The sequence below is a fragment of the Scyliorhinus torazame genome, chromosome 13 (assembly GCF_047496885.1).
Source record: "Scyliorhinus torazame isolate Kashiwa2021f chromosome 13, sScyTor2.1, whole genome shotgun sequence".
Classification (NCBI taxonomy): Eukaryota; Metazoa; Chordata; class Chondrichthyes; order Carcharhiniformes; family Scyliorhinidae; genus Scyliorhinus; species Scyliorhinus torazame.
In genome coordinates, this window is record NC_092719.1 from 21,056,770 (window position 1) to 21,081,410 (window position 24,641).

Genomic DNA, 24,641 nt, shown 5'->3' on the forward strand with positions numbered 1-24,641 from the left:
TGGCACCTCTCACCCTTTATATATGACCCGGCACACTATCTTTCCACAAGGCTTCATTCACCATGAGAACACCTTTGGTTTTCGTGGCTCTGCTGGTGGCCATTAATGCTCAGAGAGGGTTCGAGGGGTGAGTTGCTGCTTGTGACCGAGTTCCTCAATGTTATTTTCCCAATCACGCACATGGATATTCAGCCCTTACCTCTTGGTGTTGAATTAGAAAGCTCCCAGATTCAACCCTTGCCATTTGTCGAGTTTGCTGATACAAAGTGGAGGGGGTGAGACTCCCTGGGGCCCTGAGCTTGAAGTTGGGCTGGGGAAGAGGTTGCTCATCCAGGGAACCTCCTTCTAAAAGATGTGTCAGCGTGCAAAGAGGTTTGGTTGTGATGCCTCCCTTGCCAAAATAGGCGGCCAACACTATCTGCCGAGATTCCCACATGGACATCAAATTGAGGTATTCCAATGATCCAGGCATCTCAGAACCTTGGAGTGTAAATGGGAAAGTTGCTCTCTTAAATGTTAATCAGAAGCCTGTGATGTGCTAACAAACTCCAGGTTGGTGCCAAAGTAGCTGCACCATCGGTTCCAGGGATAAACGTAGTGAGAGCAATCAAGTGTTCTGTTCAACACCAGCATGTTAGCTGTGATCTAATTGCTGAGGTTTAAGGAGCAGCACCCTTAGTGACTGAAATCACTAATCCTTAGCAAATGGAACCTTAACTTGGAACCTAAAAAAGACTAAAGATGGGGGAATGAGTGATGTAGTGATTAGTATATTGACCTTACAACTTTGGCTTCAAACATTGTCCAAACTGATGGGCTGAAGGTGGCTTCTGTGGCTCTTCTCTAGGGGTTGTCTACAAAATAACATTGAGAAGTTCTTTACTCCAACTCCTCGTGGGTGAAGATCAATAAGACAAAACAGTCCATAATTAGCCCTGAATTGGTAGTCAAGGAAACTGGGCATGGAAAGGGGAGAATTGTCAACTTGGAGTTGGTGTGAGTGGTTCTGGATGGTTCTGAGGGAGGTGACTGGGGCTGAGTAGAGAGAGCTGTATAGTGATCATTTGCCCATTCTGTATCTGAGTCTATCAAGTTGGGGGAATCAGGGGTTGTTTAGCACAGGGCTAAATCACTGGCTTTGAAAGCAGACCAAGGCAGGCCAGCAGCACGGTTTGATTCCCGTAACAGCCTCCCCGAACAGGTGCCGGAATGTGGCAACTAGGGGCTTTTCACAGTAACTTCATTTGAAGCCTACTTGTGACAATAAGCGATTTTCATTTTCAAGTGTTGGAAGGTCAGAAGGAAGAGATCGACTTGAGCAAACAAAGACTGCTGGGAGTGCTGCTGGCTGCTTCCATGGGGGTCCCCGAAATATTTGCAGGGATAGGAGCTTCATCTAGCAACAGTTCTGAATTTTAGCAGCTTCATCTATTAACAGTTCTGAATTTCAGCCAGAGAACCCTCTTCCTCAAAGGACAGTTGAAGAGGGCAGCACGGTGGCGCAGTGAGTAGCACTCCGGCCTCACGGCACCGAGGTCCCAAGTTCGATCCCGGCTCTGGGTCACTGTCCGTGTGGAGTTTGCCCATTCTCCCCGTGTTTGCGTGGGTTTCGCCCCCACAGCCCAAAGATGTGCAGGGTAGGTGGATTGGCCACGCTAAATTGCCCCTTAATTGACAAAAATGAATTGGGAATTCCAAATTTAAAAAAAAAGACAGTAGAAGCAGAGTCTTTGAATCTTTTTAAGGCAGGAATAGATTCTCGATTAACAAGGGGTGAAATGTTATCGTGCGTAGGCAGTAATGTGGGGTCGATGTTACAATCAGATCAGCTATGATATTACTGAATGGCGGAACAGTCTCGAGGGGCCGAATGGCTACTCCTGCTCCTAATTCGTATGTTCGTAGGTATCTTCGTAATATGGATGGAAATGATCTAAACCTTCCCCTGCAAATGCACCGATTGTCTGATACAATGTCACTTATTTAATGGCCTCTGGTCTTTGGCATCCTGATTATCGGCCTCTACACCCTTTCCGCTTCATATCTCTTCCCATGAACTGGTAATGTCGGTTAGACCTCACGTCTGACTTTGAGACACCATAAGCTACAGACCAAGTCTGGAAAATGGGATGAAAATAGATAGGTGCTTTATCCCTCAGCCAACATTATTGCAACAGAGTATCTGGTCATTTACCTCATTGCTGTTTGTGGAACTTTGCTGTGCAAATTGACATCATTTTGCTACATTTCAACAGTGACTACACCATAAAGTACCTTGCTGTGGGACATCCCAAGGCCAGGAAAGGATGCTATAAATATGCAAGTTTTTTTCTCTCTTAATAATTAACCAAAAACCCCAAAATATAACACCAGTACTAATACTTGTCTTCTTACAGGGATCAGGTCTTCCGGATTACGCCAAGAGATGAAGAACAGATGGTCCTAGTGATGTCCTTGGAGGATCAGGAGCATCTCCAGGTGAGTCATAGTGTAAAATTACATCTCTCACCATAGGCTTAGAGGGAGCTCCAAACACATGGGAAACCGTCTATCAGTGGAGAGCCCATGGCATTGCTCAAAGATGGACCAAAGTCTGCATCATCATTGTAATGTTGCCGTGTTAAATTGTCCTGTCCCTTTAAGACTGCCACTTACACTGGGCTCAACAGCAATGAGGTTTTGTAGCTACTAACAGACTGCCAGGAGCACAGAGCAGATCTAACCGGTTGTAAAGTTCAGGCTCTGGGCCAACAAATGACTTTCTCCCCTTTTTTTAAATTTAGTCTGTAGTGCCTTTACCGTGATGAAATATCCTTCACGGGTGCATTATCAAATAAAGTACAGCACCAAGCCAAACAAGGAGATATCAGGTCAACTGACCACTGGCTTGGTCAGAGAGGAAGGTTTTAAAGGAGTGTCTTAAAGGAGGAGGAGAGAGAGGCGTAGGAAGGGAATTCCAGCTTAGGGCCAAGGCAATTTGAAGGCCATCATTGGTGGAGCAATGGGGTTGGAGGGGATTACACGGGTAGGGCGGCCAGGACCATGGAAGGATGTGAAAACTCCTTTTCCAGCTGTTCCCGCGGGTGGGATCTTCCAGTCCTGCCGAAGGCCACCCCCGCCCTCGCTGCGGGTTCCCCGGGGGCGGAGGATGGGAACAATGGGCAAACCCGTTGATAGCAGCTGGGCCGGAATATCTCACCGTTGAGGCGCCTCCGCTGTCGCAAAACATGCCGTGCGGGGGAGGAGATGGAAAATCCCGCCAAGGTGTGTGATGGGTTTGATCAGTAACTCATTGATTTTCCTTCCTGTTATATTTCCTGTCACCTGAAGTAAAATAAAGCTGGGTTCAGACAACTTGCAGTGTGACGACTCCCGCAGTAAATTCAGCAGGTTACCATTGACAGCGAGCCAACATATTACACACAGTGACCAGCGACATTGTGCGGGAACATCTGGTTTTGGGGGAAAATCCTGCTTCTAATGAGAACACCAGATGTTGTATTATGCTGTACACTAGTCGGCAGGTTTTTACCTGGAAATGCAGCCTATATTATATAATGTAGTGCAGAATATATTCTATATGTTTTTTAAAAAATATATATTTTATTCAAATTTTTTTCGACCAAACAAAACAGTACAAAATTTCCCCCCCTTTTTACAACAATAAAACAATATAAATAATAATGACCGTTTTTTAACAAATAAATAAATAATATATAAACTAAATGGCAACTGCCATAACAAAATATTAACTCTCCCAAATAATAAAGTCAAACAAGCCAATATACATATCCAAGTAAAAATATCCATACAAAAACACCCCTGAGGACCCACCCGAGCCCGAGCCCCCCGCCCCGGTTGCTGCTGCTACTTTCCCAGTTCCTTTATCGTTCTGCGAGATAGTCAATGAACGGTTGCCACCGCCTGGTGAACCCTTGAGCCGAACCTCTTAGTGCGAACTTTATCCGTTCCAGTTTTATAAACCCTGCCATGTCATTTATCCAGGTCTCCACGCCCGGGGGTTTAGCTTCCTTCCACATTAACAATATCCTTCGCCGGGCTACTAGGGACGCAAAGGCCAAAACATCAGCCTCTCTCGCCTCCTGCACTCCCGGCTCTTCTGCAACCCCGAATATAGCCAACCCCCAGCTTGGCTCGACCCCGACCCCCACCACCTTCGAAAGCACATTTGCCACCCCCACCCAGAACCCATGCAGTGCCGAGCATGACCAAAACATGTGGACGTGGTTCGCTGGGCTTCTCGCGCATCTCCCACACCTATCCTCTACCCCGAAAAATTTACTGAGCCTTGCTCCGGTCATGTGCGCCCTGTGCAAGACCTTGAATTGTATCAGGCTAAGCCTGGCACATGAGGACGAAGAGTTTACCCTGCGTAGGGCATCTGCCCACAGCCCCTCTTCAATCTCTTCCCCCAGCTCTTCTTCCCATTTTCCCTTCAGCTCATCCACCATGATCTCCCCCTCGTCTCTCATTTCCCTGTATATACCTGACACCCTACCATCCCCCACCCATGTCCCCGAAATCACTCTATCCTGAATCTCCTGAGGCGGGAGCTACGGAAATTCCTTCACCTGTTGCCTCGCAAAAGCCCTCAATTGCATATACCGAAATGCATTCCCCTGGGGCAACCCGTATTTTTCTGTCAGCGCTCCCAGACTCGCAAACGTCCCGTCTAGGAACAGATCCCTCAGTTGCACAATCCCTGCTCTCTGCCATGTTCTAAATCCCCCATCTATTCTCCCCGGGACAAACCTATGATTATTCCTTATCGGGGACCGCACCGAGGCTCCCGCCATTCCCTGATGCCGTCTCCACTGCCCCCAAATTTTCAGAGTTGCCACCACCACTGGACTTGTGGTGTATTTCTTCGGGGAGAACGGCAACGGCGCCGTCGCCAACGCTTGTAGGCTGGTTCCTTTACAGGACGCCATTTCCAGTCTCTTCCACACCGCTCCCTCCCCTTCTCCCATCCACTTACACACCATTGAGATATTGGCGGCCCAATAATAATCACTTAAGCTCGGCAGTGCCAGTCCCCCCCTATCCCTGCTACGCTGCAAAAACCCCCTCCTCACTCTCGGGGTCTTCCCAGCCCACACAAAGCTCATAACACTCTTCTTAATTTTTTTGAACAAAGCCCTCGTAACCATCACCGGGAGGCACTGGAACACAAAAAGAAATCTCGGGAGGACTACCACTTTGACCGCCTGCACCCTACCCACCAGTGACAGGGACACCATGTCCCATCTCTTAAAATCCTTCTCCATCTGTTCCACCAATCGTGTTAAATTAAGCCTATGTAGGGTTCCCCAGCTCCTGGCTATCTGGATCCCTAAGTACCGGAAATCTCTTATTACCCTCCTCAGCGGTAAATCATCTATTCCCCTGCTCTGCTCCCCCGGATGCACCACGAACAACTCACTCTTCCCCATATTTAATTTGTACCCCGAAAATTCCCCAAACTTCCTGAGTGTCCGCATTATCTCAGGCATCCCCTCCACTGGGTCGGCAACATACAGCAATAGATCATCTGCATATAATGATACCCGGTGTTCTTCTCCTCCCCTGAGTACTCCCCTCCACTTCCTAGAGCCCCTCAGTGCTATGGCCAGCGGCTCAATTGCCAATGCAAACAGTAACGGGGACAGGGGACACCCCTGTCTTGTCCCTCTATAAAGACGGAAGTAGTCGGACCTCTGCCTGTTCGTGATCACACTTGCCACCGGAGCCCTATATAGCAGCTGTACCCATCCAATAAACCCCTCTTCAAAACCAAATCTCCTCAAACTTCCCATAAGTAGTCCCACTCCAATCTGTCAAATGCTTTCTCAGCGTCCATCGCCACCACTATCTCCGCCTCCCCCTCCGGCGGGGGCATCATCATCACCCCTAGCAGCCTCCGTATATTCGTGTTCAGCTGTCTCCCCTTAACGAACCTAGTTTGATCCTCGTGGACCACCCCCGGGACACAATCCTCTATCCTTGTCGCCATCACCTTGGCCAGGAGCTTAGCATCCACGTTCAGGAGGGAAATAAGCCTGTAAGACCCGCACTGCAGCGGGTCTTTTTCCTTCTTTAAGAGTAATGATATCGTCGCCTCCGACATAGTCGGGGGCAACTTCCCCCTTTCCCTGGCCTCATTAAAGGTTCTCGTCAAAAGCGGGGCCAGTAGGTCCATGTATTTCCTATAAAATTCCACCGGGAACCCATCCGGTCCCGGGGCCTTCCCCGCCTGCATGCTCCCAATCCCCTTTACCACCTCCTCCACCTCAATCCGTGCTCCCAGTCCCGCCCTCTCCTGCTCCTCCACCTTCGGGAATTCCAGCCGATCTAGGAAATGCATCATTCCCTCCTTCCCTTCCAGGGGCTGAGCCTTATACAGCCTCTCGTAGAATGCCTTAAACACCCCGTTCACCCTCTCCGCTCCCCGTTCCATCTCACCTTCCTCATCCCTCACCCCACCTATCTCCCTCGCCGCTCCCCTCTTCCTCAGTTGTTGGGCCAGTAACCGGCTCGCCTTCTCTCCATACTCATACTGTACTCCCTGTGCCCTCCTCCACTGTGCTTCTGCCTTGCCCGTGGTCAGCAGGCCAAATTCCATATGTAGCCTTTGTCTTTCCCTGTACAGTCCCTCCTCCGGAGCCTCTGCATATTGCCTGCCTTATATTCTATATGTTAAACATAACCATAATTTTCCTCTCCCTCTTTCTCCAGCTTGATATATGGCGCCGTCCCGTCAAGTCTGACCTCATTATAGATGTCCATGTCCCAGAGAACAGTCTTCAGTCTTTCAAAGTGTTTCTGGAGCACAATGGTATTCAGTATTCAGTGATGATCGAAGACCTGCAGGTAAAGACACCAAACTAATCCAGTTGGAGGAGCGACAATTGGGCCCGCTTTCCTGGACCCGAGAGGGAGATATTTGGCCTGGTTTCCCATTCTTAATTTTATTCTGGGAGTCCTTGCTGGGCATGTACATGAATGGGACGTGTAGGAGTCTGTGCAAGTGGCTGTATATATGGGCTGTGTGTGAGGACCTATGAATGTGTTGGTAGTGTGTGTGTGACTGTCTGCACTTGTGTGTGAGTGTAGAGTGTAAGATATGCGTACGACCCATATGTGAGTGTGACCATGTGTTTGAAGGTATACAAACTGGGGAGTGCATGGGGTTGTGTGTGCTTGTTGTGGTATGCATACGTGAATGGATGGACAGTTGGAGGTATGTAGGTGTGCGTCCTGTCCACTCTGCGCATTGGTTTGTAACGCTGAGAATGGAATAACATTTTTACAAATGTGGGCAGATTTGTGTTTATTTGGATGTGTATGAGAGGGATCCATAGTGGTGGCATATTTGTGTGTGGATGGAATGCATGTGTATGTATATGGGAGTAGGGCTGTGTGTTTGGAGGTATCTAGGATACTTGATTACATCAGTGGAGGGGTGTGTGTGTATGATGTGCTTGGGGGTGTGTGTGAGTATATATGATTGGGGGTATTAGTTTGGGGTATATGGGGTATGTACGTGTGTAGATGTGCCTGAGAGGATGTAGGAAGTGCCAGATAAAAACAAAATTAGACCAGAACAGTTGGTTTGTGATGTCTGCAGCATTAGGTAACCTGCTGAGGGGGAGGTGGAGGGAGAAATAAATGGAAACAAAAACGACTATTAGCGATACCAGTCTTCCCACCCAACATCACTAAAACAAATTAACTGGTCATTTACCTATTTGCTGGTTCTGGGATCTTGCTGTGCACAAACAGCCTGTTGTATTTCCCTGCATTACAAAAGTGACAACAGCTGACAAATATCTATGTGAAGCACTTTGGGATGAGCCGAGAGAGTGATAAGTTCTTTACAAAGCCACGTCTTACCTTTAGGTGCTAGTTGATGATGAGAAAGCCAAACTGGAGCAAGTGACCATGATGGAACGTACCACCTCCTCCTTCAACTATGGCAACTACCACACTCTCGACGAGGTATGCACTCGGGGGCTTTACTGGGAAGGTTTCTCCACTTGTTCTGACAACACTGTGACATAAGGTTGGGAGCTTGTGTGTGGGGGTGGGGATGGGGATGGGGTGGGGGGATGGGGTGGGGGGGGGGGTCACACATTCAGGTGGACATAAACCTGGCATCAACCAGCTCTTGGTTACTTTGTGAAGGCCTTGCAGATACGGTTGATGAAAGCATTAGCGAGGGTGGGACAGGGACAAGGTGAAGGAAAGAACAGTGGCCCCTCAGACTCCCTCCCGCCACAGACCTTTCACTCACTCTCCTCCACAGAGTGGAGACATCTCATCTAACCTTAATCTCATTACACATCTCCAACCACTTACCTTAGCAGTTATGACAGATCTGAATTGTCAATTATTAGTTGGATTGGTTAGTGAGTATGACCAGGGCTAGCTCGAGTGGTTAGTGTATATAACCATTGCTGGAGCATTTTCAATCACCAACTTCCTTTCGTGCACCCGTTCCTCTCCTGTCCCTCTTCACAGAAATGTTCGTCTGCAATGTTTTTATTTATCTTTAACCTTTGCCCCAGATCTACAGTTGGATGGACAGTCTTGCTGTTGAGTTTCCAGGACTGGTAGAGAAGCAACAGATTGGGACATCGTTTGAAGGCCGCCCACTCTATGTGTTAAAGGTATGGAAAGGATTGTAATGAAGGACACATTATTTATAGGCCTCTTACCACTGGGTTCTTTACAGCCAGTCAGAAATGAGAGGTTGAAAGTTGAATCTTTCCCCCAATGTGGGGGGTCATTGGGCAGTTCTAACCCTGCAAGGGGGCTTGGGCCCAGCTGCTACGTGGAGCCATCACTGGCTTGGTTGTCATCCCAGGCCCAAACCTGGGCCTCTGTTCCAGGTCCTGGCTTAACCAGTAGAGTCCCCAAGGCCCAAAACAAGCTTGTTCAGTCCTCACAGAAAGAAGAAGAATCTTCTCCCGTTGGTGGGATTTAACTCAACACCAACACAGACAAAATAATTTGAGTGGATCAGACACGGGCTGTAGGGTTGCCAACTCTGGACAAATTCCTGGATATTTTACCACCTCGTCCAGTTAAACCATCTTTTGTTAATCCTTCACCAATATTATATGTAGCACACTGGGAATCTGCTGGTAAATGCACTATGATTGAAGGATGTGTTTCTATGAGGACTAACTTTCCTCATTTGTTTTTGTGGTAGAAACTATTGCTTGGGTACGGTGGGAAAATTTGACCCGAGCCAGTCTCCGAGCCTGGCCCCCTGGTATTTGGTCCATTTGATGGAAAATCAGGCAGATTGTGTTGGAGTTATGCTCTCAGTTTCCTCTCTGCTTTCCCCAGATGAAGCTTTAAGCCTCCCAAATTCCAAGGAGGGAAATCTGCCCCACCCCCCTTTTTGTTCAGGGCAGAGTTCCTCCTCGTAACCATATCCCATTCCCTTTGACAGTTCAGCACCGGTGGAACTGGACGCCCCGCGATCTGGATTGACAGCGGGATCCATGCCCGTGAGTGGGTCTCCCCCGCCAGCGCGATCTGGATGGCGATGAAGGTAAAGCAACACACACTCAGTGGAGGTGTTAGACATGGTTAACAGCCAATCCTCGATCAAACTGAGCCAGGTCTGGGGTCCATTCCTGCTCTGTGCTTGGTTAGCTGACTCAGTACTTGGAGGTGGGAGGGGTGATGAGGTGGATGGGGAGGCACGGTTGGCCTCAGGACCCTGGGGAAGGGTGGTAGCAGGGAGGCAGTAGAGTCAGCCTCAGCAATTGACAGACCATGGTGGCAGGGTAGCTGATTCCACCCCCTGGGTTTATCTGTTTCTTATTCTGTCTCATTCACTGTCTCTCTTTATCTGTTTCCCCCCCCCCCCCCTTTTATTTTCTTTCTCTTCATTTTACTCTGTCTCACTCACTCTACCTCTTTATTTGTGGTTTGTTCTGGCTCTCTCTTCCATCTTGCTCGCTGTCTCGCTCACTACCTCGCTATCTGTAACCTGTTCTATCTCATTCTCCGTCTCCCTCTCTACTCTTTATCTCCTTCAGTCTACCTCTCTCTCCTGGTTTCTCTCACTTTATTTTTCTCTTCTCTCACTTGCTTTTATTTCTCTTTGTTTCCTCTGCTGTCAGGAGGCAAACATGGTTCCTGAGCACTGTGCTGGATGGCTGTGTGGGTTCCTTGGTACATCTTACTGAGATGTACCAACTTGAACTCACCGGGTTTGATCCCTGAACGATGCAAGGCTGCTCACATCTGCCAAACATGAACCCAGTCCTGAGCAACACTGAGAAAAAGAGCAGGGATCAAAAACAATTTGTTACATCAAAAACTCTTTCCTCCAGATCAGCAGTGACTATGGCCGGGATCCCTTCATCACCGCACTGCTGAGGAAGATGGATATCTACATGGAGATTCTGGTGAACCCAGATGGTTATGTTTACACCCACACCAAGGTCAGTACCCCAGGGGTTTCCAGCTTGATTGAGCAAATCCGACACCTCCAAACTTGGATTAGGCTCTGTCAATATTCACCACAAACCCCTTCCTTTGATCCCCGATGTAAAGGAGACAGCCTGCTTATGACTGAGCAATATGTTATATGATGTACACAAACTGGCAGTTCAGCAAATGCCTGTGGTTTGGTCACTCATCACAGTACTGTTTGTGGGAGCTTGCTGTGCATTTCCCTTACATCATAGCCACATTTTAAGAAAGTACTTCATTGGTTGCAAAACACTTGGAACGTCCTGAGATCATGAAAGGTGCCATATAAATGCAAGTTCCTTCCTTTTCGCCTGACCCCCATGACGATGTTGCAAATCCTTGTGCTCTGTGCAAATGAGAACACTAACAACAGCTTCTGTTTTAATGTCCCAAAGCGCTTCACAGGGAGCACCATAAAACAACATTGATATTGATACTGAGGGAGATATTATGTCACATAGCCAAAAGTTTGGTCAAGGGTCTTAAAGGAAGAGAGCTGGAGCTATTTCGGGAGGATATTCCAGAGCTTTATGTGTAGAGAGGTGAAGGTGTGGCCATCCATGGTGGAAGCGATTACCGTCAGGGATGCTCAAGAGGCCAGAATTAGAGGAGCGCAGATATCTCAGTGGGGTTGTAGGGCTGGAGGAGATTACAGAGAAAGGGTCCTGGAAGGATTTAAAAACATGTATGAGATTTCGAAAATTAAGATGCTGCTTTGACCAGGAGCCAACGCAAGTCAGTGAGCACGGGGTGAGAGGGGAACGGGACTTTTTGCAAGTTCATAGAATCATAGAATCCCTACAGTGCAGAAGGAGGCCATTCGGCTCATCGAGTCTGCACCAACCATTCAAAGATCCTACACAGACCCAATCCTCATCTTATCCCTGTAACCGCACCTAACCTTTGGACACTAAGGGGCAATTTATCATGGTCAATTCACCTAACCTGCACATCTTTGGACTGTGGGAGGAAACCAGAGCACCTGGAGGAAACCCACGCAGACACGGAGAGAATGTGCAAACTCCACACTGTTACCCAAGGTCGGCATCGAACCCGGGTCTCTGGTGCTGTGAGGCAGTAGTGCTAACCACAGCGAGTTATTACATGGGCAGAAGAGTTTTGGATGACCTCAAGGTTACAGAGCATAGACTGTGGGGACCATCAAGAATGTATCGGAGTAGTCGAATCTGGTGTAAAGCTGGTGTTCTGATCACATGATCTTTTTCTAGAACCGAATGTGGCGGAAGACTAGGTCCTTGATCCCTGGAAAGAAATGTGTTGGGGTCGATGCCAACAGGAACTTTGATGCTGGGTTTGGAGGTGTGTGAGATTTTATTTTCTTCTTCCTTTAGCTTCATAAGAATAATTACCCTCAAGGCTGGGCCTAAGGTCATCAGGTAATGAGTGCCAGAGAGCTATTTGACCACTGTAGGCATCGCTGCTGTGTCTAGTCTTACCCTACCTGACATCTTCACACAGTGGTTGTAGGAAAGGTAGGCTGAAGGAGTTGTGGTTTTCAATGGCTAAGCCACCAGGTGTCAGAATGCTGGCTGAAGCTTCCTCTTCCCAGGAATACAGAGACTAAGATTGGGTTAACTGAAGACAAGAGGGTTCCAAAATGTCAAGTCAGGACCACGGCAGGAAGTAAGAGAGTGCAGACTTCAGGGATGCACAGGATCAAACTTGGTTACGATGCCACTGTGGTTGAACAGCTGGTCACTGCCATTTTGGACAAGATGGTGGCCAGTGCCTGGGAATTAGCAGCAGAGGAGGACGATGGGCTGAGAGCAATAGAGAGGATCTCAGGAGGTTGTGTAAAGATTAATGACAGCTGCTGCCCATGTGACAGGTCCTGGAACCAGTAACAATCCGTGCATGGAGACATACCACGGGCCATACCCCAACTCTGAACCTGAGGTCGCAGCCATTGTGAACTTTGTGCAGAGTCACAGAAACATCAAGAGCTTCGTCACCATTCACAGTTACTCTCAGCTCCTCATGTTCCCTTTTGGTTACAAGTGTGTACCCCCTGCTGATTACCAGGAACTGGTAGGTCAAACCTTCTTTACATTCTTTATTGTCGATTTTGTTTACAGCTTTATTTCCGCCGCCGCGCCCCCCCCCCCCCCCCCATCCCAGACCCCCCATCTCCTCCTCCATCTCCTGTGAATATTTCCTGGACAGGCTGGGCTTCTCAATGGGGTGAGGGGACACTTTCACCGAAACTGAGTTCTTCTCCATTAATTCCTCAGTCTATTCAACATCCCCAGCAGGCCCAGTGGTGTCCTGCTCCCTGGCCCGTAGGGAGGAATCACTGATGAACAATCAGGAATGGGGACCTAGCCCGATATTTTTCTCCCCAGTCCAGAGTCACCGCCGCCGAGTTGAATGTCTCTGGGGCAATCCCCTTTGAGACCACTCGACACTGACCAAAAATGGAACTGGGAGACCTCAACATGGTATCGTTTAGCACTGGTCCACACAAACGTGTATCAGACGTAATGGACTCGGGGGTGTCTCCCAGCCTATCGGATGCCCCAGGTGGTCAGGCTCTGGGCAGGGTGGTACCCTGGCAGTACCTTAGCACTGCCATGGTACTATGGGCAGCACTGTCAGGCTGGTGGGACACTGCCAGGATTCCAGATGCTAGGCTGGCAGTGCCAAGGTGCCCGAGTCAGGGATCAGGGTCCTAATGAGGTAGGGTGAGGGCTCCAGGACCCCCTAATAAGTAAGTAGAGGCATTGGGAGGGGCGATTTTGGAGGCCTGCGGTGGGGAGTCCAAGGGCGGTTGAGAGTTCAGGGCGGCATTTACAAATGGCTCAGCTCAAAACAGGACTCTTTTTTTCCCATTAAATCACCCCCATGATTTCAGATTTCTAGCTTTTTGCTTTTATCTACATGTTTCGTCGAGTTTGAATGCATCCTCTTAAGTGCAGGGAAAGACTCTGTTTAGCTGTCAGATTATTGAAGTGTTGTGAAGGATCTTTTTCTTGGGCCCTCTAATCCAAGCATCAGCAATGGCTCAGTTGGTAGCTCTCCTCTCTCTGAGTTAGAAGGCAGTGGGTTCAGGTCCTATCTGGACTGATAGCTGCACTGTTGGAGATGCTGGCCTTCACCCGGGATGTTGAGATCCTGCCTTCTCTCTCAGGTGGATGTGCAATATCCTCTGGGGCATTTTAAAGGAGAGTGAAGAGAGGTTTTACAACTTAACAGTGACTGCTATTCAAAATGTACTTCAAAATGTACTTCAGAGTTTGTGAAGTGCTTTGGGGGTGTTCTGCGATCATCAAAGGTGCTAAATGAATTCAATTCTTTATTTTCTCATTTCACATTCCTTCCTTACACTTTAGCAACAGGGACTATTTATACATAACCCACCCACAACGGCTAGGTGAATCCCATGATACAGTGGGCTTTATGTGGGCCATGGAGGAATTTGGGTAGCACGGTGGTTATGTTATTGGACTAATATCAGAACTGGTTACATCTGGAACAAAATAAAAGCTAGTATCAGTAATGGTGGCCATAAAACTACCAGATTGTTATAAAAACTCACCTGCCGCACTAACACCCTTCAAGGAAAAGAAATCAATTGGCCAAATGTGACTTCAGGCCCACAGCAACGTGGTTAACTCTTAATTACATTCTGAAATGTAAGGCTCAGTTGTAATAAGGGTGGACAATAAATGCTGGCCTTGCCCATGACCCTCACATCCTGTGAACAATTAATAATAAAAAATACTTCCCAATACACAAGGGGCAAATCATGGGAAGAGATTAATGGTTGGGTAGATCCATGACCTTTTCTAATTCTGCTCTTATTTTCTTTGATTGGTGCTGTAGACCGGACCACGGGAAGTAAGTAACATGATCGGTGAAGTGTGCTGATTCTGTTTTCTCCCTGCAGGAGGCGCTCGCTAAAACTGCTGTCAGCTCTTTGACCACACTGTATGGAACACGGTTTAAGATCGGGTCTATCTGTGAAGCAATCTGTAAGTACAGTAACTGTGCGAGTAACAGTCACACAGACTGGGTCAAAGCTTTCTTTCTTTCTGAGTCATCCTTGGCTGAAACTGCAGCACTCTTTCTCCTCAGTCAGAAGGTCATGGGTTTAAGTCCCAGGGTACTGAGCAGTCCAGGCTGACACTCCAGTGCAGTACTGAAGGAATGTTGCAGTGTTGGAAAATTATGCCCTCTCGGGGTGTACATGAAAAGATTTCATGGCTCTATGTTCAAGAAGCCTGGGGGGGGATTCTCCCTGCTGTCCTGATCCAATATTTATCCCTCAACCAACATTGATAATTACTATATGTGGGAGCTGATTGTGGACTAATTAGCTATACATTTACTGCATTGCAAAAGTGACTACACTTCGGAAATTACTTCATTGAGGTGGCACAGTGGTTAACACCGCTGCCTCATGGCGCTGAAATCCTGGGTTCGATCCCTGCCCCGGGTCATTGTCCATGTGGAGTTTGCATATTCTCCCCGTGTCTGCGTGGGTCTCACCCCCACAACCCAAAGATGTACAGGATAGCAGGATTGGCCACGTTAAATATGACATTTTGTTTTTTTAGAAAATGTTTTATTAAGGCATTTATAATTTTAACATTTTAAACAAAGAGATCCAACAAACACAAAAAACCCACAATAACATACCCATCTCCCCCAAGCCACCCATCTCCCCCAAGCATAAACCCTAACTATCATGGTCCATGTAACTACTCCATCTCACGGTTCTCCCCTTCATTAGAATTCCTACCCTTATATGTCACTTCTATGCCTCCCCCCCCCCCCCCCCCACCTCCCGCTGACAGTCAATTTTTCTTAAAGAAGTCGATGAATGGCTGCCACCTCCGAGCGAACCCCTGTAGTGAACCCCTTAAAGCAAACTTGATTTTCTCTAGCCTAAGAAACCCTGCCATGTCGCTGACCCAAACTCCCGACTTTGGAGGCTCCGAGTCCCTCCATCCCAGCAAAATCCGTCTACGGGCCACCAGGGAGGCAAAGGCCAAATCATCGCCCTCTCTACCCGCCCCCCCCCCCCCCCTGCCCGGATCTTCCGACACTCCAAATATTGCCACCTCTGGACTCGGAGTCACCCTCCCTTCCAGGACCTCTGACACGACATCCTCAAATCCCTGCCAAAATCCCCTCAGCCTCGGACATGCCCAAAACATATGTACATGATTTGCAGGACCGCCCCCACAGCTGTCCTAACACCTCTGCAAAAACCTGCTCATCCGGGCTACAGTCATGAGCCCTGTGGACCACCTTGAACTGGATCAGGCTAAGCCTGGCACACGACGAGGACACATTCACTCTCCTCAGGGCCTCGTCCCATAACCCGACTTCCAACCCCCCTCCCAACTCTTCCTCCCACTTCCTCTTCACCTCCCCAGTTGGAATCCCTTCCCACTCCCATCAGTTCCTTATATATTTCTGAGACCCTCACCTCCCCAACCCGTGTTTTTGACATCACCTTATCCTGTAGCCCCTTTAGTGGGAGGTGAGGGAAGCCCAGGACCTGCCTTCGAACAAAATCCTGCACCTGCAAGTACTGGAACCCATTCCCCCGGCAACTCAACCTCCTCCAATCTCGAGTAACCATCCTCAATGAAATGACCTCCAAATCTCTCGATCCCTGGCCGCTGCCACCTCCTAAAGCCCCCCCCCCCACCCCCCCCGGCCGGGAATTTAAAAAAAAATAAATCACTTAATTGGCTGTAAAATGCTTTGGGATGTCCTGAGGTTGTGAAAGGTGCCATGTAAATGAAAATCTTTCTTTCGAGTGAGGAAATGCATAGGCTACGATGACAAAACACTCTTGCGGTTGAATTGTTTGTCTTACGCTCTCCTTTTCCATTTTAGACCAGGCCAGTGGAGGCAGCATTGACTGGACATACGACCAGGGCATCAAGTACTCCTTTGCCTTTGAACTCCGCGACACCGGTCGCTATGGGTTCATGCTACCAACCAGGCTGATTCTCCCCACTGCTCAGGAGACTTGGCTGGCAATGAAGACAATCATGGAGCACGTTAGCAATCGCTCATGAATCAAATACCAACTGGGGCTATACAGAGCCCTGGTCATGCTAAACTTGTCCTTTGATGATCATTCATTATGTCTGATGTAACGCAACAAATCCCACTGAGCTGCTTCTATTTTACTTGTATTTCTATCAATGTGGTGTCATGTAAATGAATGAGCAACACCCACTGCCCCACTCTGCACCCCTTCCTCAAACAAAAATAAAGATCAGAAAGGGACAATGTTGGCTGATATCCGAAATTCAATCTTTTTAGACTGAGCTGAAGGGTTTCTTACTGGAAACAGAGACAAGTAAAAGTAAAACGGTCCTGAGTGGCTGATGAACCTGGTGCTGCATTTACCTCGTGTTATTAGCTGCAGTTGTGTAAGGAAGTTTTTTTTGAAAAGAGAAACTGTGAGGATCATAAGATATCACCCTCAATGAATATCCTGCTACACGAATGAACCGTTCCCACCACTAATGATTGTTACCAAACCCTCCCCACATCACTCGTGAATGCTCCCCGCCTGCCCTGTGGGCAGCATGGTAGCACAAGTGGATAGCACTGTGGCTTCACAGCGCCAGGGTCCCAGGTTCGATTCCCCGCTGGGTCACTGTCTGTGCGGAACCTGCACGTTCTCCCCGTGTCTGCGTGGGTTTCCTCCCACAGTCCAAAGATGTGCAGGTTAGGTGGATTAGCCATGCTAAGTTGCCCTTAGCATCCAAATAGGTTAGGAGGGGTTATTGGGTTGGGGGGATAGGGTGGAAGTGAGGGCTTAATGTAGGTCGGTGTGGACTCAATGGGCCGAATGGCCTCCTTCTGCACTATGTTCTAATAGTAAACCCTATCACCAGTAAACCAATTGTTAAAGCCTCTCCCCAGATCACGGATAACCCCCTCCAAATGTTGAAACAATAATTAACTTGCATTTTAGTAGCACCTCTCACACTCTCAGACAACCCCAAGGCAAAAACACGGCCAATGAAGAACTGAGCAAGCTGCAGTCCAGCCATCTGGGCATAGAGCAGACCGATATTTCAGTGCAGTACTGAAGGAGTCCCAGACTGTCTGAGGTGCCATCATTAGGATAAAACCAAGGCCTGCCCACCCTCTCAGGTGGATGTATAAGATCCAGTAGATTTATCCAGAGAAGAGTATTTGAATTTTCCTGGCGACCTGGTCAATATTTATCTCTCAACCAACATCATCCAAACAGATTATTTGTTCTTTGATATTTGTAACTTGGCTACTGTGTTTTCCTACATTAGACCAGTTATTACATTTCCAAAGTACTTAATTGGCTGTGAAATGCTTTAGATATTCTGAGATTTTGAAAGGCGCTCTATAAATGCAAGTCATTTCTTTCTTATGACGTGTGCATTTGAATACAGCAAAGCCCTACTGCTATCATGAGGTAAAAGGCAGTTAATGTGTTCCCCTGGGTATTGTTTGAGGGAGGAATGTTGGTCAGGACTTTGGGGGAGCTGCCCTGTGCTTCAAACAATGCCATAGGATCTTTTACATTCAGCTAAACAGCTGGACAAAGCCTTGTCTTAACACAGAGGCAAACAGGAGGCCTCGCGAGCAACGCCTCGTGAGATCCAACGTGATCTTGTGAGATGTTGTGATGTAAATCCTGCCCATTGTGGGCAGGATCACATTTTAGCAAATCTACATATAAGAGTGAGACAGTGAGCCTCACTCAAATGTGCAGATTCCAGAGGTACCTGAGGCTTTGGGATTCATCCTCTTCACCTTGGGGACCTCGGGTGAGATCCATTCAGCACTGGTCCGCAGAAATGGCATGTGTGGAGGTCTCCCAGGGATTGCAGGTCCCCAGCTGCATGCTCTTTGGGCAGGGTGGTGCCCTAGCACTGCTGGTGCCACCTGGCACTGCCAAGATACCAAGCTGGCATTTTTTACATGTGGGTAAATGGGCTGGGGACTCTCCCGAGTGTGTTCGGGCTGGGAAGGGGGGGGAAAGGGAGGAGGTCGGGGATTGCTTCGGGGGCTTTGGAGTTCGGGAAGCCTAAATCTCTCGCTACACTGGGGAGTTCTGGCGAGCAGAGCTCCCCCATTGTACAGAAAGGGGCTATGTGCAGCCCTGGCCTCGCATTCCCCGTTCAGGCCCCTAATACAACACGAGTCGGGGTTAATAGCCATATGTTTCTCAGCACCGCAAGCGCTTTTGTACCCGTTTGGGAGAATCACGCCCTATATCACCGTGCCTTCACTGTTGTTGGGTCAAAGTCCTGGAACTCCCTCCCTAGCAGCACTGTGGGTGTACTTACAGTACATTGACTATAGCGATTCAAGAAGGCAGCTCACCACTATATTCTCAACTGCAATTTTGGATGGGCAATAAATGCTGGACTAGCCAGCGAAGCCCATATCCCATGAAAGAATTGTTAAAACAATGAGCCATACAGATGGGAACAAGGTGTTAATTTCAGCCTCTGGTCTGTGCTGAGGTCTCTGTTGGGTTGGAGTTAGATGCAGATGGACTTGGGAAGACAGGTCAGAATTCTTGGCTCTGAAAACTATTCAGTGATCACCACCCCCACTCTAGGTAATTTATATGCACAGTCTTTAGGGGAGGGAAGGTTTGGGCACAGCTGTGATGAGACCATAGTAATATAGCCCATGGATGTTCAATGTCTGAGCAAAGCTTGCATGAGGTGTTGAATCATCAGTGGTGCCAGTGGAAGGGTCCATAGGAGGGAGTCAATGTCATGACTATAAAACGCTGGTTAGGCCCCAGCTGAAATACTGTGTGCACTTCTGGTCACCACACTACAGAAAGGAAGTGATTGCACTGGAGAGGTTGCAGAGGAGATTCACCAAGATGTTGCCTGGGCTGGAGCGTTTTCGTTATGAAGAGAGGCTAGTTAGGCTGAGATTGTTTTCCTTAGAGCAGAGAAGGCTAAGAAGGGACCTGATTGAGGTATGAAATTATGAGGGGCATAGATAGGAAGAAACCTTTCCTCTTGTGGCGGAGAGGTTAATAACCAGGAGGCATCGATTTAAGGCAAGAATCAGGAGATTTAGAGGGGATGCGAGGAAAATATTTCCACCCAGAGGGTGTTGGAATCTGGAACTCACTGACTGAAAGTGGATAGAGGGGGGAACCTTCACAACATTTAAGAGGTATTTAGACAAGCACTTGAAGTGCCATTGCACACAAGGCTACGGACCAAGTGCTGGGAAATGGGATTAGAGCAGATAGGTGCTCGATGGCCAGCATGGACACAATGGGCCATAGGGCCTCTTTCCATGCTGTAAAAACTCTATGACGGAAGAAAGACAGAATTAAATTAAAAGCTGACTATGGGGGCAGGCAGGGAGAATAAAATATTTCCTGAATCAGAGATTATGTTACGGAAACACAGGATCTTCAACTTGATCCAAGAATATCTAATGACCACCACTGGGCTTGGGACTGAGAACGCCCTAATTACAGTGTTAGGCTTCCTTTACTGAAATTACCATACCTTGTGAGTTGATTTTCATTGCTTCCTGGTTACTTTCCTCTTTGTTTCTCTCTAAGTGACTGACATTCTGCTGAAAGGAGCACTTGATGACTTGCTCCCAGTCAAAGGCACTGAGCAGTTAACATCATGTATAAATACGGTACATCACATTTGGTATGAGGGCCGTATAACGCCATAGGAAGAGGAAAGGAGGCCATTCCGCCCCTTGAGTCTTTTCTGCAATACGATTAGACCATAACTGATCTGTATCTCAACTCCACTGACCTGCCATTGATCCATTACTGATGCTCCCCTTCGGAACAAAAATCTACTGATATCAAGGTTTGAAAATTATCTTTTGACTGTTGGGAGAGTAAGTTCCAGATTTCCCCCCTCAGCTTCTAACACCGTACCTTGCATCGCATCAACCATTTTAAATAGAATAAATGAAAAGTAAATGGAAGCCATACTTGTGAAGAACCTTTTCAGGATTTGTGGGAGGACATTCTCAGGACTATCACACTGCCCCACAAGCTTTGAATGACTAGTGAAGTGTAGTCACTGTTGTTTCATAGGGAAATTTGGCAAACAATCTAAACATCAAGAACAAATTAGATAAATGACTGCTAATCTTTCTTGGTGCTGTGTGCTGAGGGAGGAATGTTGGCCAGGACATCAAGAGAATTTCTTTGTTTTTTGACTAGTGCCTTGGATCCTTTATATCCACCTGGTTATTTTATGGGTTGCACGGTAGCACAGTGGGTAGTACTGTTGCTTCACAGCGTCAGGGTACCAGGTTCAATTCCCGCTTGGGTCAGTGTCTGTGCGGAGTCTGCACGTTCTCCCCGTGTCTGCGTGAGTTTCCTCCCACAAATCCTGAAAAACATGCTTGTTAGGTGAATTGGACATTCTGAATTCTCCATCTGTGTACCTGAACAGGCACTGGAATGTGGCGGCTAGGGGCTTTTCACAGTAACTTCATTGCAGTGTTAATGTAAGCCTACTTGTGACACTAATAAAGATTATTATTATTATTATTTACTGTAGTTGCCTGGAGTAAGACACTGCTATTTTTCAGCTATCTGGACAGTCTGCGTCCTATTTTGATGTGAGCTGGTTAACACTACAGCTACAGTATAGCACATCCCTGATAGACATTGCTCCCATTGGTTTACTGATAAAATACAATCCATTTTTCTTTTTTACACCCTTATCCACCCAGTGCCAAAATGTCAGATGGCACCCATCCTGATGGTACGTTACCGAGTGAAATGAACCCTCAAGATTCAGCCTAGACCTAGGGGAAAATCTTTGCTCCCGGTCGCGATGTGTTAAAATATTAAGTATTTATTTCTCTGTATACGTCTTTTTTTCCTTTCTTTATTTCTTTAACCAATTCACTTCCGCCCTTTCTTCTTTGGACCGCCTGGCCAGTGAAAGCCTCGAAAGGCTAAGCTGTCGGCGACATTGTGCGAGATGTAGTACAGGTTGAACATGGCTGCCGGGCTCATAATGTCCAATTCAGTTTCGGATTTGGAACCTTTCTCCTTCTTGCCCTTCTTCTTCTTCTTGCCGCCCGCACCCTTCTTGCCGCCCGCACCCTTCTTGCCGCCGCCACCTTTGGCCTTTCCCTTCGCCTTTCCGCTTTTAGCGGGCTGCAATAGAAGCAGACAAGCTTAGCTTTGGTCCAAACAAATGGCCACTCACCGCGGAAGGTGCCTCATGGCAAATGTCCCAACACCCCCGCCACCAAAACAACTGGTACCTGAGGGCACTCTGCCAACCTCCTACCCTGTTGCACAACTGAGGCTTGGGCAGTGTGCGATGCCATGGGAGTCTGTGGCTTTGTGCTGCTTGGAAAGTGGAAGAGATGGGGGAGGAGGTTCTCAATTAATCAGTGTCACAGACCCCCCCCCAGCTCCCCCCTTTTCATCCCAGCAGAGGCACAGAACTTAGTGATATGATAGAAAGGGAACTGCTGAGCAAAGCCTTCCCCTTTCAATATGTAAACTCCCTTAAAACAGAAGGTGAATCAATACTGTACCATTGTGAAAGTGACTGGATCGTAGGGGGTGAACCTTCCTAAAGATGTTCAAAGGCAACCATTTCCTAGAGGAAAAGAGCAATTGGACAGTAACCATTGACACAGCCAAAATCCAATAAATGCATCAGTGGCATTATCACAACAGTATTTTGCCAGTCACCACCTCTATACCTCAGCCCACCTACTGCTGAAACACCCCTATCAACTTTGGACTCTATTACTTCAGTGGTCTCCAGGATGGTAATCACATCCCCACCCACCATACGTTTCAGCTCATTCAAAAGGCTAATCCTCAAACCTTATTCCACATAACAATTCATGTTTGCCCTTCACGCTGACCTCACTGGTCTACAGCTGATCTCCCACAACCTCAGATTTAAAATTGTGATGGAATACTCTCCATTTGCCTGGATGAGGGCAGCTCCACCAACACCCAAGATTCAACACCACCCAGGACAAAGCAATTGGTTTGAAGGGGCACCTTCCCCATTCACTCCCTCCACCATCAGGACACAGTGGCAACATGTGCACCATCTACACGGTGCACTGTAGCAATCACCAAGGATCCTTTAGAGAGCACATTCCACAACCCCAACCTTTACCACCCACAAGGACAAGGGGAACAGATTCTTCCGAATACCATCTGCACGTTACCCTCCAAGTCACTCACCATCCTGACTTGCGACTATATCACCGTCCCTTCACTATAACTGGGTCTAAACCATGAAACTTCCTTTTATTTTATTTATTTATTTAATTTATTATGAATTTAGAGTACCCAATTCATTTTTTCCAATTAAGGGGCAATTATCCACCTACCCTGCACATCTTTAGGTTGTGGGGCGAAACCCACGCAAACACAGGGAGAATGTGCAAACTCCACATGGACAGTGACCCAAAGCCGGGATCGAACCTGAGACCTTGGCGCCGTGAGGTAGCAGAGCTAACCCACTGTGCCACTGTGCTGCCCTCTTTATTTATTTATTTTTTAAATTTAGAGTACCCAATTCTTTTTTTTTCCAATGAAGGGGCAATTTAGCGTGGCCATCTACCTACCCTGCACATCTTTCGGGTTGTGGGGGTGAGACCCATGTAGACAGAGGGAGAACATACAAACTCCACATGGACAGGGACCCAGGGTCGGGATTGAACCCGGGTCCTCGGCTGAGGCTACGAGGGGTGTGTGTGTGGGGGGGGGGGGGGGGGGGGGGGGAGACAGTACTTTTAAATAGCACTCTGGGTGCTACTCAGCCCCACGTGGACGGCAGAGGTTCAAGAAGGCACTTTACCACCACCTTCTCAAGGGCAATTAGTGATGGGCAATAAATGCTGTCCAAGCCAGTGACACACACCTCATGAATGAATTTTAAAAATCCATGTTAATGCTTCCCCCAAGCCTCCCAATCTCAACCCCAACAACATATCTGTCTATTCTTCCCAACTTCTTTCTGTGGCTTTCCTTCCAAGGGACTGGGACTATTGGTGTGTGGAGTTCCACATTCCCAGCACTCTCTGGGTAAAGAGTTCCCTCCTGAATTCCCTGATTTCGAAGAGTTACTATCTTCTATTTCTGCCCCCATAAAGTCCCGCTGGAAAATGGAAACATCTCACTCACATCATCAGGAACATCAAATGACAGCCTTGCTCACTGACCTGCCTATAACCAGCAACATTTACTGCCTTGCTCACTGACCTGCCTATAACCAGCAACATTTACAGCCTTGCTCACTGACCTGCCTATAACCAGCAACATTTACAGCCTTGCTCACTGACCTGCCTATAACCAGCAACATTTACAGCCTTGCTCACTGACCTGCCTATAACCAGCAACATTTACAGCCTTGCTCACTGACCTGCCTATAACCAGCAACATTTACAGCCTTGCTCACTGACCTGCCTATAACCAGCAACATTTACAGCCTTGCTCACTGACCTGCCTATAACCAGCAACATTTACAGCCTTGCTCACTGACCTGCCTATAACCAGCAACATTTACAGCCTTGATCATTGGGGATTGACCAGGGGAGGAACACTTACTGGATGTGCCCCACGGGGCGGCGGTGGATCTGTCCCCACTTCCACCGAACTGTGTCCGACCTGCAGCAGAAGTAGTTCAGGTCACAGGAGGGATCAGGATAAACAAGATTGAGGAAGAACTTCTTTCTCCAAAGTTTGCAAACACTTTTGTCTCGTTCTCAGAAACTTCTCTGTATCTTCTGGTTGTGTTTGCTCCGGGAGCCGGGATGTTTGCAAGGAGCTAGCAGGTTGTCCCTGTCTGGGGAATTTACTGAGCTGCCTGGAGTCTGCATTAGAGCCGGGATGACAAACCCTCCCCCGTGGACGCGGGTCAAAATGAATTGTTGACAGCCCGTCCCCTTGGAAACACTTTCAAAAAGGAGCCACATTCACACATTCTGCCTGGCAATTGGCTGAAGTCATTCCTCCCCCCCCCCGATTCAGGGTGCTGAGCAATATAGACAGAATTGGACTCAAGCTCACAGCACAGAAAAAGAGCAACTGTTTTCTGCTGTTCATACTCCACCCAATCCAATTACCTCCTCTTACCCTGTTCCTGTCGATAGGAATGATGTGGAGATGC

The 24,641-nt window shown here is 47.9% G+C and overlaps 2 protein-coding genes across 3 annotated transcripts; one reads left to right on the forward strand and one right to left on the reverse strand.

Moving 5' to 3' along the window:
- The first annotated feature begins 46 nt into the window (after positions 1-46).
- LOC140387879 (carboxypeptidase A1-like) lies at positions 47-16,769 on the forward strand. Its single transcript, XM_072471152.1, has 11 exons — positions 47-127; positions 2,397-2,478; positions 6,736-6,870; positions 7,900-7,998; positions 8,568-8,669; positions 9,461-9,562; positions 10,353-10,463; positions 11,724-11,814; positions 12,344-12,543; positions 14,402-14,486; positions 16,366-16,769. Exons 1-11 carry the CDS (start codon positions 63-65, stop codon positions 16,548-16,550), a joined length of 1,257 nt encoding a protein of 418 aa, XP_072327253.1. The 5' UTR covers positions 47-62; the 3' UTR covers positions 16,551-16,769.
- A 4,592-nt stretch (positions 16,770-21,361) lies between these two features.
- Positions 21,362-24,382, reverse strand: LOC140387880 (small lysine-rich protein 1). Of its 2 annotated transcripts, XM_072471154.1 has the most exons (3): positions 24,080-24,382; positions 22,042-22,106; positions 21,362-21,652 (listed from the first exon to the last, which is right to left on the reverse strand). In XM_072471154.1, the coding sequence occupies exons 2-3, from the start codon at positions 22,042-22,044 to the stop codon at positions 21,395-21,397; spliced, it is 261 nt and encodes an 86-aa protein (XP_072327255.1). In that variant the 5' UTR covers positions 22,045-22,106; positions 24,080-24,382; the 3' UTR covers positions 21,362-21,394. The 2 variants fall into 2 exon arrangements, with proteins under 2 accessions (XP_072327255.1, XP_072327254.1); XM_072471153.1 differs by lacking the exons at positions 22,042-22,106; positions 24,080-24,382 and adding an exon at positions 21,763-21,873.
- Between the last annotated feature and the right edge of the window lie 259 nt (positions 24,383-24,641).

Coding starts and splice junctions, on each gene's coding strand:
- LOC140387879 (XM_072471152.1), top strand. CDS start 63: ATGAGAACACCTTTGGTTTTCGTGGCTCTGCTGGTGGCCATTAATGCT. Junction 6,871..7,899: donor TGATGATCGAAGACCTGCAG/GTAAAGACACCA, acceptor TCTTACCTTTAG/GTGCTAGTTGATGATGAGAA. Junction 14,487..16,365: donor GTCTATCTGTGAAGCAATCT/GTAAGTACAGTA, acceptor TTTCCATTTTAG/ACCAGGCCAGTGGAGGCAGC.
- LOC140387880 (XM_072471153.1), bottom strand. CDS start 21,828: ATGGCATCGCACACTGCCCAAGCCTCAGTTGTGCAACAGGGTAGGAGG. Junction 21,653..21,762: donor GGTTGGCAGAGTGCCCTCAG/GTACCAGTTGTT, acceptor CTTCTATTGCAG/CCCGCTAAAAGCGGAAAGGC.